The sequence below is a fragment of the Pipistrellus kuhlii genome, unplaced genomic scaffold (genome assembly GCF_014108245.1).
Source record: "Pipistrellus kuhlii isolate mPipKuh1 unplaced genomic scaffold, mPipKuh1.p scaffold_m20_p_21, whole genome shotgun sequence".
In the NCBI taxonomy this organism is placed as follows: domain Eukaryota; kingdom Metazoa; phylum Chordata; class Mammalia; order Chiroptera; family Vespertilionidae; genus Pipistrellus; species Pipistrellus kuhlii.
In genome coordinates this window covers 13231641-13249276 of record NW_023425520.1, presented here as the reverse complement: position 1 = coordinate 13249276, position 17636 = coordinate 13231641, and the positions used below count along the sequence as shown (strand labels likewise).

The 17636-nt window shown below is 53.7% G+C and overlaps 1 protein-coding gene across 1 annotated transcript in view; it reads left to right on the top strand.

Moving 5' to 3' along the window:
• The first annotated feature begins 13919 nt into the window (after window positions 1–13919).
• Window positions 13920–17636, top strand: part of LOC118726045 (bifunctional heparan sulfate N-deacetylase/N-sulfotransferase 4) — a 113304-nt gene continuing 109587 nt past the window's right edge. The window contains exon 1 of the mRNA XM_036450408.2: window positions 13920–15091. Within this exon, the coding sequence (XP_036306301.1) occupies window positions 14114–15091 (978 nt within the window). The 5' untranslated portion in view covers window positions 13920–14113. The remainder of the gene's footprint in view (window positions 15092–17636) is intronic.

The following is a 17636-nucleotide window of genomic DNA, read 5'->3' as shown; positions in this document are numbered from 1 at the left end:
CTGTCGGAAGGCGGGGATGGGAGCTGGGTTTTATGGCCTCTGGAGTGGGGAACGGGGATGGGGAGAAGGCAATGAGGCGCATTTCAGAAACTGAAACTGCCTCCAACAGAAGCATAGGAGCGTCTCTCTGCAATTTCCTCCAGTAAAACTGCAGGCAGCACGTTGGCGTCCGCACTGGATGTTGCCTAGAGTGAGTGCAGCGTTTCTGTGGCTGTTTTAGAAGGACGTGGTCCAGTGATCAATAACTCACTCAGCAAGCCTGTTTGTAGAAATCCTGGGAGGTGATGAAAGGTAAAATATTTTGTTGATCTTCAAAGTATCTTTGGGGGACAGTGGACACATGGTTTTGTGTTACACGTGGAAATCATGGAAGCACGTGGAGACCGTGCCACTGTGGGACTTTTCCCAATTGTTTTCTAACTGCCAGCGAGGACTTAGTGGGCAGAATGCACACCTGTGCGATCACACACACCGCCACGGCCACACACCTCCACGGCCACACACCTCTACGGTCACACACCTCTCAGTCATACACCTCCACGGCCACACACCTCTATGACCACACGCTACACAGCCACACACGTCCACAGTCACACACCTCTACGGTCACACACCTCCACAGTCATACACCTCCACGGCCACACACCTCCACGGCCACACACCTCCACGGCCACACACCTCTATGACCACACGCTACACAGCCACACACGTCCACAGTCATATACCTCCACAGCCACACACTACATGACCACACACCTCCATAGTCACACACTACATGATCACGCACCTCCACGGCCACACACCTACGTAGTCACACACCTCCAAGGCCACACACCTCCACGGCCACACACCTCCTTGGTCACACAACAGAATCATGGGAGTGCCTGGTGACTGCCACCTCCCTCCTACTCATGGCCAGAGTCCCTTCCACGGAAACCTCTAACCAATAGATGGAGCTTCTCTAAATGACTGATGCAGACACACACGGAGAGTAAAAGAGACAAATAGCATTTTAGGTTCTGCCCCAAGCACGATGGTGCATCTTAAACAGGTCCAGCTGTTCTCGTGGAAAAAAAGACCTTCTCCACTCCTGTCCTTTCACCCCAAAGATCTCCAAAATATTGTTCACCTCAAAATGCCCCGTGCTTCCCGCAGCAGGCGTGCTGAGTGCTGGTGTGGCTCCCTCTCCGCCCCCTTGGCAGCTCACCGGCAGCGTTGTAATGGCTCCAGGGCCCAGCCGCCAGGTGCCAAAGGAGGCGCAGGCCCAGAGCCCGCCTCTGGCCAGCCCTGAGCCTGTGGAGCCTCCAGGGCCCTGCCCGTTTACCCGCTTTCCCAGCTCCCAGAGCCGCGTCTCCCGGGGGTTCGCGTGGGGAGGGTGAAGGTCCCCCGGCTCCTCGCGGGGAGGGTGAAGGTCCGGGTGGGTGTTGGGACACGTGACCAGTCGCATTACTTCTGGTTGGTGGCCGAGCTTGTGTCCCACGCTGCAGCAGCTCAGTGTTAGAGTGACATCCACGATGAAGCAGTAGATTCGTTTAGAAAGCAGCAGCTCGATTGCCTGTGGGCATGGATGGAGCCTGTCTCTGGTGAAGAGTCAGCCGACCAGCCCTGGCCGCTACGGCTCAATGGGTAGAGCGCCGGCCTACGAAATGCAGGGTCCCGCGTTCAAATCCAGTCAAGGGCACGTGCCCAGATGGCAGGCACAGTCCCCAGTGGGGAGTGTGCAGGAGGCAGCCAATCCATGATTCTCTCTCATCCTTGATGTATTGATGTTTCTCTCTGTCTCTCCCTCTCACTTCCTCTCTGAAATCAATATATATAAATCTCCTATATAATAAAGCACTCTTAGCAGCACATTGGGTCCACACAGACAAAGCCAAGGCCCTCACAGTTAGAATAACTCCCGGTTGAATAGGGTCCGTGGTGATTTCTTGAGATGAAACCCCAGTGTTCTGTGTGAGACACAGCTCTTCTCCCTCCTCCACTCACCGGCGGCGGAGTGCGTGTTCCGCCGTGGCTTCTGGCTGTGCCTGTGTCCGTCCTCTCTGTGACCGGGCCTCAGTCCCCTCTGTTCCGTGGTAACTGCTCCGTGATTGTCTGCGCGAGGAGCAGCAGGCATGCAGATCAATACCGCTGACAGCGCTGGGCTTCAGAGGCGGGGACCGAGCTGGCGGTCACCTGCTGAGCACCCATTGCAGAGCCACTCACTGTGACCAGGGCTGCCCGGACGAGGACTGCACGGAATTCTGAAGGCAGAATCCGCCACCTCCCTCCCTGCCTGGTCCTGGGCCTTTTTCTTTTCTTTTCTTTTCTTTTCTTTTCTTTTCTTTTCTTTTATTATATTGTTATTGATCTCAGAGAGGAAGGGAGAGGGAGAGAAAGCTAGAAACATTGATGATGAGAGAGAATCATGGACCAGCTGCCTCCTGCACGCCCCCTCTGGGGATCGAACCTGCCATCTAAGCATGTGCCCTGACCCGGAATCAAACCATGACCTCCTGGGTTCATAGGTTGATTCACAGCCATGCCGGCTGGTCTGGTCTTGGATCTTGATTTCTTTTCTGTTCAAATCTCTTTCCACTCTCCTCTGCGCAAGGCAGACCCTCCCGTTCCCCGGGGTTTCGGACACCACCTTCTCTCCCTCCCTCCCTGTGACTCAGCCGGACTCCGCTCTGGAACCCTCCCTGCGCCCTCAGCGCGCACACAACCAATGCAGGCCCTGGCCTGGCGGGAGCCTCCTGTCAGTCCACCTGCCTTTTCCTCCTGCTGGCCTTGCCCGCAACTCCTCACCACTGCTCCTCCCCCGCTCACCCCTGGAACTGTGCCAAGGTCGCCAAAGTCAAGGTCAGGATTCTCACCCATATTCCTGGACTCCCATCTCGCATTCCGTTCTCAGCCAGAGGTGTCTGGGTCCCTTTGCTGGGAGCCTCCCAGCTCCTGTCTGTCCCCTGATCTTCCCAGCGCCTCTGCCACCGGCGCCCATGTGCTCCTGGCCCGTTCCTCACCACGTGGCCAACCCCACGCCTGGGCTCAGGGTCCAGCACAGACTGGAAACGCCACTCTGCTATATCCAGCAGCCCAGTGGCCACTCCTTGTGAATAGCTCATCGACATTTCAAAACCCCTGTGTCCCTCCATTCCCTCCCCCATCGCCTCACCTCCAGGGACTGTGCGTGTTCCCTGCACTCGGGCTGAGCCTGCTGGGGCTGCCTTCCCACTCAGTGCGTGTACAATGGGCTTCCGTCGCTTTTAGAGAGAAGCGAGTCTCCCTGGTGGGAAGCACGCGCACATGCTGAGTGAGCGATGTGAACGCCGAGGCCACCTCTGTTCCAGCCCTGCCCCCTCCTTCACCGACAGGATGAGGAGTGTCCCTGGGCGCATGGTCACAGCTGGGCCCTTCGGCAAACAGTGAAAACCCCCGCTGTTCTTTTCCTCCCCTCCAGGAAAGGCTCTCTTGCTTTCAGAGTGAGAGGTTAATTGATCCATATAAAAGATCTTAGCTCGGCCAGAGTGGCTCAGTGATTGAGCATAGACCTAGGAACCAGGAGGTCACAGTTCGATTCCCGGTCAGGGCACAGGCCTAGGTTTCGGGCTCCATCCCCAGTGTGGGGTGTGCAGGAGGCAGCCGATCAGCGATTCTGTCTCACAATTAATGTCTCTATCTCCCCCTCTCTGAAATCAGTAAAATATATTTTAAAGAAACGTAAACAGGTTGGAGAACATATAAAATGGGATAAGTCTGACTGATTATGGAATTTAACTGGGGAGCAGAGGGGTGCCAGACCATGACATGGAGAATGAGAAGGTGAAGGAGCATGGTTTACAGATGCTGGGAGCGTGAAGTCTCGTTGACACTGGGGTGAGAGGTGACATGAGATAAACAGATGAGTGATTGAGATTGAGCAGCAGACAATCTAAAAAATGAAGTATCCAAGAACATGTATCTTTATAAAATGAACTTAAAATAGCCTTCAAATGAATAAAGCAAAATGTGGGAATTCAAGCAAATAGTGGAAACACTCCACATAGGAAACTTGCAACTAATTCCTTCACCTGAAGATCCTGTCAAAGCTTCAAAGCATACAGTTCCAATCTCACACAGATTCTCCAGAGAACGTAAAAAGACATACCCGCCAACCTCACTGCATTGGGCTGCCATCGTCACTGGCAATGGCTTCCTCGAGAATTGATTGAATAACCGATCATAATAACTTGATCGTTATGAGGAAAGGACAGCACGAAAAAGGAACCTATGGGCAATAGAATTCAAGAACATAAGTTGTAAAAATTCTAAGCAAATTATTTAGAAACCAAAGGAGCTATCTATAGAAACAGAATTAACTAGCCTGACAAAGTGGAGGGTGGCTGCTATAGGTTAACTAGGACCTCCCCTCCCCTAAAATGTGTCTGTTGTGGTCTTAGTCCTAGTACCCCAGAATGTGAGCTTTTTTAAAATACGATTATTGTAGAGGTAACTAGAGGCCGATGCACGAAATTCGTGCAAGGGGCTCAGCCCTTTAGCCCCCGAAGCCCTCACATCCCCAGCTTCTCAGGACGGTCGTTCGGCTGTCTGGTCTAATTAGCATATTACGCTTTTACTATTATAGCTTAGCTAAGATGCGGCCACACTGATGAGGTCTCCCCCTGTTGAAACCTTTCACTGTGCTCAGCAGAACACATGGTCAGTGATTAGCAGAATTCTTTCCCCTGGAGTGACACGCTCCCCTGAGCTGTCCTCTTCCGGCTCTGACAGACGGCCAGCCCTCTCCGGGCCCTGCCCTCGGGGCTTGGTTACACTTTCTCCCAGTCTGCCCAGTGGTCAGGAGGTGGGTGAGATGTCCTTTTCCTCATGGTCAGGTCTAGACTATTTTCCATTCTTGCTCCATCTTACCACCCTTTCCACCCACTTCTCCTTATAGCAGACATCAACTAACTCATGGTTAGCTGCTTCAACCCCACCCAGAATAATCTTAGTTTGTGGGTAATTCATTTATTTTAAAAACTACTACATATCTGTATAGAAGACCTTCTAACTGAGAGCCGAGGGCCCCAATGACTCCCCCAGTGAGTGGAACGTTCTATTATTATAAAGTGTTTTCTGTGTCTCCAGAAATTTTTTGTGCTTTAAATCTAATTTTCTAATATTTTACATTAGTTTGTTCTATTTAAAATAGGTCTGCTCTACCTTTTCCGGATGTTTACTTTCACAGTTTTTACATATCACTTGTAAACAGCATATACTTGGATTTATGGGAGTTTTTAGTTTATCTGCCAATCTTTGTTTTTTAAAGATAATTTAGTTCATTTGCATTTAATGTAATTACTGACAAAAACAGACCTATTTATTTTATTTTCCATTAGTCCTGCCTACTCTAGGTTCTTTTTCTCTTCTTTATTTTTTTTAATTGAGTATTTTTCTTGCATTTCATTTTTCTCCTCTATTAGTTTTGAAAGTGCATATTCTTTATTAGTTCATTAGAAATTAAAATATGTTGCCAAAGATAGAAGTCCATCAATATCATTGCCTTAGTACAGGTTTCTTAGTACCTTTTTATTTTAATATACTACTGCTGACTTCTATTGTATTGTTCCTATTTATTTCATTTAGTCTTTGTTTTTATTTTTATAGCATTAAGGCTTTATTATTACCTTGGTATATACTTAAGGTCATTTACATTAATTCACATTTTTATCAATTTGTGTATCTTCAGTCTGTTCAGCAGTTTGTGAAATGTGCATCTTATGAGTTTCCACCTCTTAACTTTCAGCATTGGTTTCCCTGCTTCACTAATCGCCAGGACATGGACATGCCAACGAAAAGGTCTGATTTGGCATGCACCCCGCCCCCAGGCTTTGAGGCCAAAGCTCGTGAAGTAACAGGGTTCGTGTAGGCTGATGTCTCTGCCTGCTTCCGCGGCCCAGGGCAGGGTGGCATCGAGGACTGCCCGACTCTCGGTGTTGGCAGTGATGATGGTGCAGGGTTTGATCAGTGGCCACTTTTTCGAAACAGAGTTTCATGATGTGAGGTGTGAGTGTGCATATGCACATGTGTGTGGCCTTGCCATGGCTTAGCAGAGCGATGGACTGAACAAGAGCCATATTTATGTTGATGTTTTTCACTTGCCTTGATGTTTGCATTCCAAGTCTGTAACTTACCTGTTTGGTGGATTCTGAGATATTGGCTACGTGGCTTAGTCCCTAAAAACTACTTCGCTTTAACCAATGTTAAATGACTACTTTTCAGAAATTGGCTTTGGACAAAAACTCAAAACATGAATAAAAATAAATCTTATTGTACATTTTTTTGCATTTTACCCAGGTGATTAATTTGAGTATGTTTCATTGCACGTACAACCTCCTAATGACCCATTATCTTTCAAATCATCTGCGAAACAGCTGCATCTGAGAGGTGTGTGCACTGGCTCCAAATGAATGATAAATGGCGGGAAGCACATCACCTCACAATTCTAAGATACAGCCGAGCAGTGGTACTTAGCATCCAGAAATCTTCCTTTGCAAATAAATCATATTAACATCCTAAAACAAAATTATGCCCCTCATTTTAAATTACTTCAAACATAGTTGTTATGTTCTACATTTCCACATCAGAACTGGGAAATAAATTGGGAGGTGACCTAAATCATGCTGTATGCTTTTTTTTTTTTTTTTTCTCATTGTATGTATTTTGCTTATTTTATGTTCTTTACTCTTAAGTTATTAAAAACAGAGTTAATCATTTCAGCAGGTTCAAATTCTTAGAAATAATGGTGGTGTTTTATGAGCAGATGAAATTATTGCACAAACATGTCTGCATAGTAGAGATATGTCAAAATGAATGGTAACTCTCAGAAAAGCATATTATTGCACTTACTTCAGAAATAAAGTAAATACATCCTCCTTGAATTATACATTTACTTCTGTTACCTTAAAGATAAAGATTTCGATGCTAACAAATCACCAAAAATTAGCAGAGCATTAAGCAGAGGTGATAATTTCATTTATCCCTTTCAGGGGCACAGCACTCAAAAGAATTTTTAAATTAAAAAACCAGATATAAGAATGAAAAAAAAAAACAGAGCATCCTGCAAACAACACTGGCTGTTTATGACCAGCCTGAGGACGAGCAGTGACTGAACACCGGGTGTGGGCTGAGGCGTCAGGGGGTTTGAACCGCTGGACCCTGTGCTCTGACAGCACAGCGGGCCTTGTTCCCAGCAGTTACCTGTGAGCTCTGCACCAGCTCCTCAGCGCCCCCTCTGGTGGGAGTCGGTCCTTGGAGAGCAGGTGCTCTGGATCTGTTTTTGCAATAAAAGAAGGGACATATCTCCCTCTAGTGTTGAAAAGGTTAGGGAATCCTAACAGTGTTTAGAAGTAACAGAAACAATTCACTTTAAAAAGCCAGTCTCACTGAAACCACTTTGGCTCAGTGGATAGAGCGATGGCCTGTGGACTGAAAGGTCCCGGGTTTGATTCCGGTCAAGGGTATGCACCTTGATTGTGGGCACATCCCCAGTGGAGGGTGTGCAGGAGGCAGCTGATCGATAATTCTCTCTCATCAGTGTTTCTAACTCTCTAACTCTCTCTCTTTCTTCCTCTTTATAAAAAAAACAATAAAATATATTTAAAAAATAAAAATAAATAAGAAAAAAAAATAAGTAAAAAGCCAGTCTCCTAAGAAAGGTGTCAGACATGATTAACTTATTTTTGTGACCTGAGTAATGAAAAATGTTAACCGTAGTGAAAAGAAATGTTTAAAAATAGTTTACTCCTTTTCATTTCAGTAACATTATTTTTATTATCATGTTGGGTATTTTAAAACTTTAGGAAAGCTAAATTAGCTATAACGCTTTATTTTCCATCATTTTAATTGCTTTGCTTTCATTATAAAAGTTAGCGCTAAATGTTATTTTAATTGTCAGGGAAGGGAAGAGCACAGTTTGCTGGCGAGGCCTCTCCACAGGCAGGGTGACTCTGTGCGTCCCGGGGCCCTGATTCCGGGCCTGGTGGGAAACCCTCGTCTGAAATGCAGGACCCAGGCCTGAGAATGGCTCCTTAGAAAACCTTCTGCAAAATGGCCGAGTACAGGGTGAGCGGCCGGTGAGAAAGACCACGTTTCTCACTGTGGTCACAGACTGCAGTCTGAGGCTGAGTAAGTCTGGGCAGAGGCAGCGGCATTGGCACCCTGCACGCTGCTCCAGCCCCCGTCTGCGGCGGCAAAGCGGGCCTGGGTGGGAACAGCCAAGTAACCTGGCTCTTCCTCTCCCGCCCTCGGTCCCCCGCACCTCCTGGAGAGGGGCCCCTGGGGGGCTGGACCCGGAATAAATGCAGAGTCCCCAAGGGGTCCCAGAGCTCACACCCAGGCCGCCCGTCCCCCCACCCGCTCTGGTGCCAGGGAGCGGGGCGGACACACGGGCGTCTGCGGTTTGGATTCTGTGACGGCGGCTCTGCCTTGGGGACCCTGCGGCCGCCGATTCAGAACCGGACAGGACGGGTGGGCGCGCGTGGCCGGGAGGGGCACCCGCGGTTCTCGGGCCCCTGGCTCTCCGCCCCCTGCCGAGCTGGAGCCTAACATGATGTCACGCCATGACGCGACGCCGGATGTCATCAGAAGCAGACACGCCGGGAGTGTGCGCAGTGAAACGCACCCTTTGGGGACGGAGATGAATGTGTGACGTTGCTGAGATGAGAAAACGTGACGTAGGAGAGTCAGGGACTGACCCACATTCGGAGGAAGCACCACCGCGCCGATCGCCACGGGCACCCACTCCGGTGACCACAGCACCGTGACCGTGACCACTGCCTTCCTGGTGAGAAAAGGGACGTGTGGGACGATGGCTGCCAGGGTGACATCACAGCGTTTGTGCTGGGGAAGCCGAAGGGACCTTCCCAGGACCAGAGCCATGATGTCCACCGAGTCCCGTGGCTGTGGCTCCCCGGGGCTCTGGAACAGGCCTGAGCCGTGTTTCCCCAGCACCGTGACCGTGACCCAGAGGAAGAGGCAGCCTCACCTGGGCCCCGACACAGACAGATAGACACTCACACACACAGATACACACACACACAGATACACACAGATACACGCACAGATATACACACGCACACATAGAGACACACACAGATATACACACACACACACAGACACACAGAGAGACACACAGAGACTCACAGAGACACACACACATACACACAGAGAGACATACACACGGAGACATACACAGAGACACACAGAGATACAGACAGACACACACAGACACACACAGGCATACACACACACAGACACACACACAGATATACACACACAGAGAGAGACACACACACACAGATACACACACAGACATACACACACATACAGAGACACACATACAGAGACACACACAAATACACACATACACACACATCACTGACACATCCTTCCCACGGCCCCTTCACTGGCACAAAGGACAGCGCCTCCCGTCTGGTCTCCGCTGTCATCGATGTTCTGGGCCATTTGACAAGCTGAGGGCATCGCTCTTCACAGATGATCAGGCCCTTTGGCATTTCCCTAAGAGAGCAGGAAGTGCCATCAGCACATAAGGATAAAGGGTTAAATGTTTATGTAACAATATTTAATTTGAAAATCACCATTTTATTAATATGAGCTAATTCTTCGTAATACTCCTGAAAGCAGAGAGAGTCTTCTCCAGCACCTGAGGCAAGGTGCCTGGTGAAGAGGGCCGCCATGTGTTACCGGAAAGCGTGCCCCATGTGTTCCTGGGACAGTGTGCCCCCGCGTGTTACCGGGAAAGTGTTTCCCCCATGTGTTACCTGGAAAGTGTCCCCCCCGCCCCCCGTGTGTTACCAGGACAGCGTGCCCCATGTGTTACCGGGAAAGTGTTCCCCCCGTGTGTTACCGGGACAGAGTGCCCCTGTGTGTTACTGGGAAAGTGCCCCCCCCCTCCGTGTGTTTCCGGGACAGTGTGCCCCGTGTGTTACCGGGAAAGTGTTCCCCATTGTGTGTTACAGGACAGCGTGCGCCGTGTGTTACCGGACAGTGTGCCGCCGTGTGTGTGTGCGCCCTGTGTTACGGGGCAGCATGCGCCTTGTGTTATGGGGCAGCATGCGCTGTGTGTTACCGGGACAGCAGTGCCCCGTGTGTTACCGGGACAGCGGTGCCCCGTGTGTTACCGGGACAGCGGTGCCCTGTGTGTTACCAGGACAGCGTGCCCCATGTGTGTGTGCGCCTTGTGTTACTGGGACAGCATGCCCTGTGTGTTACCGGGACAGCGTGCGCCCTGTGTTACTGGGACAGCGGTGCCCTGTGTGTTACCAGGACAGCGTGCCGCCGTGTGTTACCGGGACATCGTGCCCCCGTGTGTGTGTGCACCCTGTGTTACTGGGACAGCATGCCCCGTGTGTTACCGGGACAGCGTGCGCCGTGTGTTACCGGACATTGTGTCCCCGTGTGTGTGTGCGCCCTGTGTTACTGCGACAGCGTGCCCTGTGTGTTACTGGGACAGCAGTGCCCCGTGTGTTACCGGGACAGCGGTGCCCCGTGTGTTACCGGGACAGTGGGCCCCGTGTATTACCAGGACAGCGTGCCCCGTGTGTTACCGGGACAGCGTGCCCCGTGTGTTACGGGGCACATGTTACTGGGACAGCGTGCCCCGTGTGTTACCCGGACAGCGTGCCCCGTGTGTTACCGGGACAGCGGGCCCCGTGTGTTACCAGGACAGCGTGCCTCGTGTGTTACCGGGACAGCGTGCCCCGTGTGTTACGGGGCACATGTTACTGGGACAGCGTGCCCCGTGTGTTACCGGGACAGCGTGCCCCGTGTGTTACCGGGACAGCGTGCCCCGTGTGTTACCGGACATCGTGTCCCCGTGTGTGTGTGCGCCCTGTGTTACTGCGACAGCGTGCCCTGTGTGTTACCGGGATAGCGGTGCCCCGTGTGTTACCGGGACAGTGGGCCCCAAGTGTTACGGGGCACATGTTACCGGGACAGCGTGCACCGTGTGTTACCGGGACAGCGTGCCCCGTGTGTCACCGGGACAGTGGGCCCCGTGTGTTACGGGGCACATGTTACTGGGACAGCGTGCCCCGTGTGTTACCGGGACAGCGTGCACCGTGTGTTACCGGGACAGCGTGCCCCGTGTGTCACCGGGACAGTGGGCCCCGTGTGTTACGGGGCACATGTTACTGGGACAGCGTGCCCCGTGTGTTACCGGGACAGCGTGCCCCGTGGGTTACCGGGACAGCGTGCCCCGTGTGTTACTGGAACAGCGTGCCCCGTGTGTTACCGGGACAGCGTGCCCCGTGTGTTGCCGGGACAGTGGGTCCTGTGTGTTACGAGACAGCGTGCCCCGTGTGTTACAGGGCACATGATACCGGGACAGCGTGCCCTGTGTGTTACCGGGACAGCGTGCCCTGTGTGTTACCGGGACATCATGCCCCCGTGTGTGTGTGCACCCTATGTTACCGGGACAGCGTGCCCCCTGTGTTAGGGGGCACATGTTACCGGGACAGCGTGCCCCGTGTGTTACTGGGACAGCGTGCCCCGTGTGTTACCGGGACAGCGTGCCCCGTGTGTTACCGGGACAGCGAGGCCCGTGTGTTACCAGGACAGCGTGCCCCGTGTGTTACCGGGACAGCGTGCCCTGTGTTTTACTGGGACAGTGGGCCCCGTGTGTTACGGGACAGCGTGCCCCGTGTGTTACAGGGCACATGATACCGGGACAGCGTGCACCGTGTATTACCGGGACAGCGGTGCCCTGTGTGTTACCGGGTCATCGTGCCCCCGTGTGTGTGTGCGCCTTATGTTACCAGGACAGCGTGCCCCCTGTGTTACGGTACACATGTTACCGGGACAGCGTGCCCTGTGTGTTACTGGGACGATGTGCCCGGTATGTTACTCGTGGAAAGTGTGCCTGGTGTGTTACTGTGGAAAGTGTGACCTAGGTACACTTACGTGTGTCTGACAAGTCAAAGCTTGTTGAAATATTGCAACTTCCTTGAGCAATGTCAGGTCACCTCAGAGTTCTCCATGACTTGGTGACCTTTCTAACTTTAAATATCTAAATTTTTATACTGAAATAAAATTTGCTGACATGGGAATTAATTACTAATTTGGCCAATTGTCGGGATTGGGTTTCATCTCCCTTAACTCCGGGCTTCTCTCCCGGGGGAGGGACCATGTGCCCAGCTCACAGATCACTAGCCAGCAGTCTGCCTCTTCCCAGACCCTCCTCTCCGTGTGCCCCTAACGGCGTCAGGACTGACCCCACAGGACAGGGGCAGAGCAGCTCAGTGTGTCAGTGTGGGGGACACGCTGGGGACGGTCCTTTCTTTTCCATTTCAGCTGAGCTCCAGCCCGCCCGCGTCCTCCGCAGCCTGAGACAGGAGCGCTGGCACACCCAGGAGACCCGCCTTCTCTGCTGGACGCCTCTCTTCCCACGACGGCACCGCCCCAGCCGACCCGACGCTGCTCCCCGCTGAGCCTCTGCGGCCTCGGACCCTCGGGAAGGACTCCAGCCCGTGTTCCAGAGAACCCACAGACAGACACACAGGCACACAGACACACAGACACTCAGGCACACAGGCACACAGGCACACAGGCACACAGGCACACAGGCACTCAGGCACTCAGGCACTCAGGCACACAGACACTCAGGCACACAGACCCACAGACCCACAGACACACAGGCACACAGACCCACAGACCCACAGACCCACAGACACACAGACCCACAGACCCACAGGCACACAGGCACACAGGCACACAGACCCACAGACACACAGACACACAGACCCACAGACCCACAGACCCACAGACCCACAGACCCACAGACCCACAGACCCACAGACACACAGACCCACAGACCCACAGACCCACAGACACACAGACCCACAGACCCACAGACCCACAGGCACACAGGCACACAGACACTCAGGCACACAGGCACACAGGCACACAGACACGCCTCGGGAATGAGTGAGAGCCACGCAGCAGACAGGCCAGGCAGTCTGACCTCCATGACCTCCTCCGGATGGAGCGTTGTTAGGGAAGCAGCGACTGGAGGATTGAAGAGGAGACATGAGAACGTCTGAGATTAACACACACACACACACACACGTCAGACCCGCCATCTCCAATGGTAATCATATGTATGTATCATTCTAACTCAATGTACTAATGTTAAATAAATGTCACATTTAAATTTTATTTATTCTTTTGGTTGACAGATTCTATAATAATTCCATATGCTTTTATATTTCTTTTTTCCTGTTGCATATTACCATGTGCTGTTCTAATATGCAAAACTGACATCATATCCTTTGTATTTTCAAACATAAAAGTCACATTTTTTATGTCAGAATAGATAAGGATATAACAAAGTATTAACTGGTCATGCACTTCATTTCTTTTCAGACTCCTGATTGAATTTATTTTTGAAATACCAAGCAAGCCCACAGCAGGTGGACTGGACAGACTGCTGCTCCTGTAAGTCCCTGCAGGACAGGGCCAGGTGGGCATGCAGGGTGGGGCCAGGTGGGCATGTAGGTGGGGCCAGATGGGCATGGGGCAGGTGGGCCAGGTGAGCATGGTGCCAGGGGACCCAGGTGGGCATGGTCTCCTGTTTGTTTAAATGGATTTTTAAATCCAATACATGAGCTAGAAGTTTAGCAATGGATGTATAATAATACAAGACAAAATATATACAAAAAACAAATAGGATTCTGTCTTCTTGAGAATATGAAAGAAATCCACTGTATTCTAAGTGGTAAACACAGACTGCAAACAGCAGGCCACTCATATGTTAGCCCCGTAGCTGCATGACATGATGTTGGACATGCATGCTCCTGAATGTCAGCCTGCAGCAGCATATACCCCTTGTCTTTCTGAATGTCCCGATCATGGCGTTGCTCCCTTTCCAGGTAGTGTCTGACGGACCAGGACGCCATCTCCGGTCCGGCTCCCGCCCCGGCCCCCCGCCTCCCAGCCTGACCCGCGGGACCCCTCCGGCCCCCACATGCTCTGCGATGGTGACATGAACGCGTGGGCAGCGGCTCGCACACCATCCCCCGCCGTGCCCGGGGTGGCCCTCTAGGGGAGCCTCTGAGAGCCGCGGCCGGCCCGGACCATGCATCTCCTGCTGAGGCTGCGGAGAAGCTTCCGCGCCCTGGTCGCGCTCCTGGCCGCCTTCTGCCTGGCCAGCATCGCCCTGTCCGCCTACTTCCTGTGCGCGGGCTCCCGGCAGGAGGTGGTGCTCCTGGAGACCAGCTCCAAGGCCGAGTGCGCGGACCCCCGACGCCCGCCCCTGCGGGCCGCGGAGCCCCGCACGGCCAGGCCCGTGGCCACGGCGCGCACCGAGCCCACGGTGCTGCTGCTGGTGGAGAGCCAGTACTCCCAGCTGGGCCAGGACATCGCCGCCATCCTGGAGTCCGGCCGCTTCGCCTACCACATGGTCATCGCGCCCGGGAAGGGCGACATCCCGCCGCTGACCGAGGGCGGCCGCGGCAAGTACGCGCTGGTCGTCTACGAGAACGTGCTCAAGTACGCGGGCATGGACGCGTGGCACCGCGAGCTGCTGGAGAAGTACTGCGTGGAGTACAGCGTGGGCATCATCGGCTTCCACCAGGCCACGGAGAACAGCCCGCCCAGCGCGCCGCTGCGGGGCCTGCCCCTCGGCCTCCTCACCAACCTGGCGCTGCGGGACTGCCTGGTGGACCCGCGCGCCCCACTGCTGCGCCTCACCCGCGCGCCCCGCGTGCAGCAGGGCCCGCTGCCCGGCCAGGACTGGACGGCCTTCCGCTCCAACCACTCCACCTTCCAGCCGGTGCTGCTGGCTGCGCCGCAGGGCGGGGAGGGCCCGCCGGCCGCGCCCGGCGCCCCGCTCCTCGCCACGGTGGTGCAGGACCTGGGGCTGCGCGACGGCGTCCGGCGCGTGCTCTTCGGCAACAACCTGAGCTTCTGGCTGCACAAGCTCGTCTTCGTGGACGCCGTGTCCTTCCTGTCGGGGCGGAGGCTGAGCCTGTCGCTGGACCGGTACCTGCTCGTGGACATCGACGACATCTTCGTGGGCAAGGAGGGCACGCGCATGAACGTCCAGGACGTGAAGGTGAGAGCATGGTCCCCTCTGCCCCGCCAGCTCGGCCAGGCAGTGTGACCTGAATATTCTAGGTTCCTCATTACCCAGAAGGCCAAGAGGCAGCAGGTTTGAAATAAACTAGTCGTTCAACAAAATGTTTGTAATATTCAACTACATTACAATAGGTTCAACTATTGGAATATTCACGTAAAAGCAGTCAAACCTGTAAAGAGGTTTTTTTTAAATTGACTTGAGCCAAACTGTCCACCATTTCCGGGAAGCAGCACCTCACCGGATTGGGCTGGTGCTCCAATGAAGGGCAGCTTTTCACTGTTTCATGATGACAGCCAGAGGAGGGGACGAAGTGTCACAGGAGATCCATTGGTGATAGATGAGGGAGGCGGGAGAAAGCAGAGCCAGGAAACCTCTGGGATTGGAGGAAAGGTAAAATGATGGACACGCTTCTTTCACTCAGGTGGGTGCAGGGTGGTGAACAGCCAACAGCTCAATAAAGTGAGGGCATCCGTGGTCTCTGCAGAGCGGGGCCTGAGCTGTGAGGGGCCGGAGAAAAGGGAATTACTTAGATGTGTTATCGTAGATGCAGAAAGACAGTAGCTCAGGTAAGGTAAAGGCTGACCTTGTCAGGGAAGATGCCATGCCTGCCCAGGACGTGACTGCCCCCATCACTGCGTTTAGGGAAAGGGCTAATTTCAGACCCTCCTTGGTGGTGACTTCAGGTCTCTGAGTTTGCAAGCCCGCCACGCAGGCCCCTCCTGGGCTGTCAGGTCAGCATGTGGCCCCTTCCAGCCACCCTGGGTGCTTCTGAGGGGCGGGAACTGAAATCCTGTGAGAGCTGAGCCTCCCTGCTGGCCTCCTCATGGCCCCATGGACGCCGGCCGGCCCCTTCTCCAGCCCCCGCTGACCGGGGCGCCCAGAGCTCCCCCGGCAGCTCCGGCCCCGGCCCCAGAGCTCCGGCCCTGTCCGGCTGACCATGGCGGCCCCGGCCCTGTCCGGCTGACCATGGCGGTGGAAGCACAAGAGGGAGAAGGAGCCCGACCTTTGCTAGACCCCCAGGGAGGCCCAGCATTCACGTATGAGATGCCGTGTCCTGTGGGTGCAGAGACTAGCAGTCTGAGGTGTGTGCTGGGCGGGCCCTGAGCTCCCTCTGGGGCCACCGTGTGGAGGTCGCACAGGGTGGGGCAGGGACAGGTCCCGCGGTCAGACTGGGACCCTCACCGTGACCCGTTAGAGCCAGAGCCGCCGGCTCTGGGACCATCCCCTCTCAGCGTGGGGATCCAGCGTCCTCCGGGTGCTCTCTGTCCTGGGTGCCACTCCCCCTCCTGTGGGCACAACTGCGGCAAAGAGAGGAACAGAGAAGCAGGATGCGGCTGGGATGGCACAGGATAGGGTGTCGGGGTCAGGTCCTCTTCCTGCGACGAGACGTCCATCCTCCGAGATAACTCCTCGGTACTGATTCACGTTAAAGCCTTTTTCCCTCTCCCACCCACCCCCAGACCTCTGTCTGCTCCAGAACCAGCCATGGTTATTACGAGAAATGAGTCCACGTTTTCAAACCTTCCCGCTGCTGTGAGCGGGCCGGGCCGGGCCCTGCGGGAAGCCCTGGAGCTGGAGGAGGCGCTGCCCGGGGCAGTGCTGGGAGGGGTTGGGGGGTCACCTGGACTTTCTGGGGCTTTTTTTGTATTTCTATTCATTTTAATTCATCAAACTCTAGTCTTAGTTCCATTTTTAATCATAAGCTTTAAAAGAGGCCGCGTGCCTCCCGGGTCCTCGGCGTGGTCCTAGAACCCAGGGCCACATTCTCCGTCCTCGGCCACGCAGCGCGCAGGGCAGCGATCGCTCCCTCCGCAGGAGGCATGCCCCACGCCCTGCTCACACGCAGTCAGCGGTCAGCGTGACTGCCGCGGCACACCCACATGCACAGGCAGAGGATGGAGGTCTGTGTGTGTGAGTGTGCACGGGTGTGAGTGTGTGGGTGTGTGCGCATGTGCGCAAGTATTGGCATGTGTGCATGTGTGTGATTGTGCCTATGTAAGTGTACCTGTGTGGCCATGTGTTCATGTGTGTGCATCTGGGCGTGCACATGTGAGTGTGTGAATCTGTGTCAGTGAGTATGTCTGTCTATGTGCATATGGATATTAATTATATACTCTACACACTCACACACACTGTAAAAACTATCCTTGTATTCCCTTTGGTTTGTTTCTGATCAGCAATCACTGCAGGTAGCCCCGAGACTGGCCCCGAGAGCCGTGCCCCTCGGCCACCTTCAGGCCAACGGGAAACACGGTTTCAAGCATCAAACTTCATTTCTCAGGCTTGGCATCGGGTTTCCATTTTAACTTTAGTTTCGAATGGATATGCTTTTGTGGAAAAGGATCGGAAAGTGTGTGTGATAAGTTCTGGATATTCCGTGTTCTTCCTCACATTTCTTTTCTGGGCGTGTAACATGTCCTCACCCAGGAGAGGGGAGAAGCCAGGGTGGCTCTCCTGTGTTAACACATTCGATCCAGGGCCCGATCCCTGCTCTCACCGCGGCGCCATCCGTGCTCCTCGG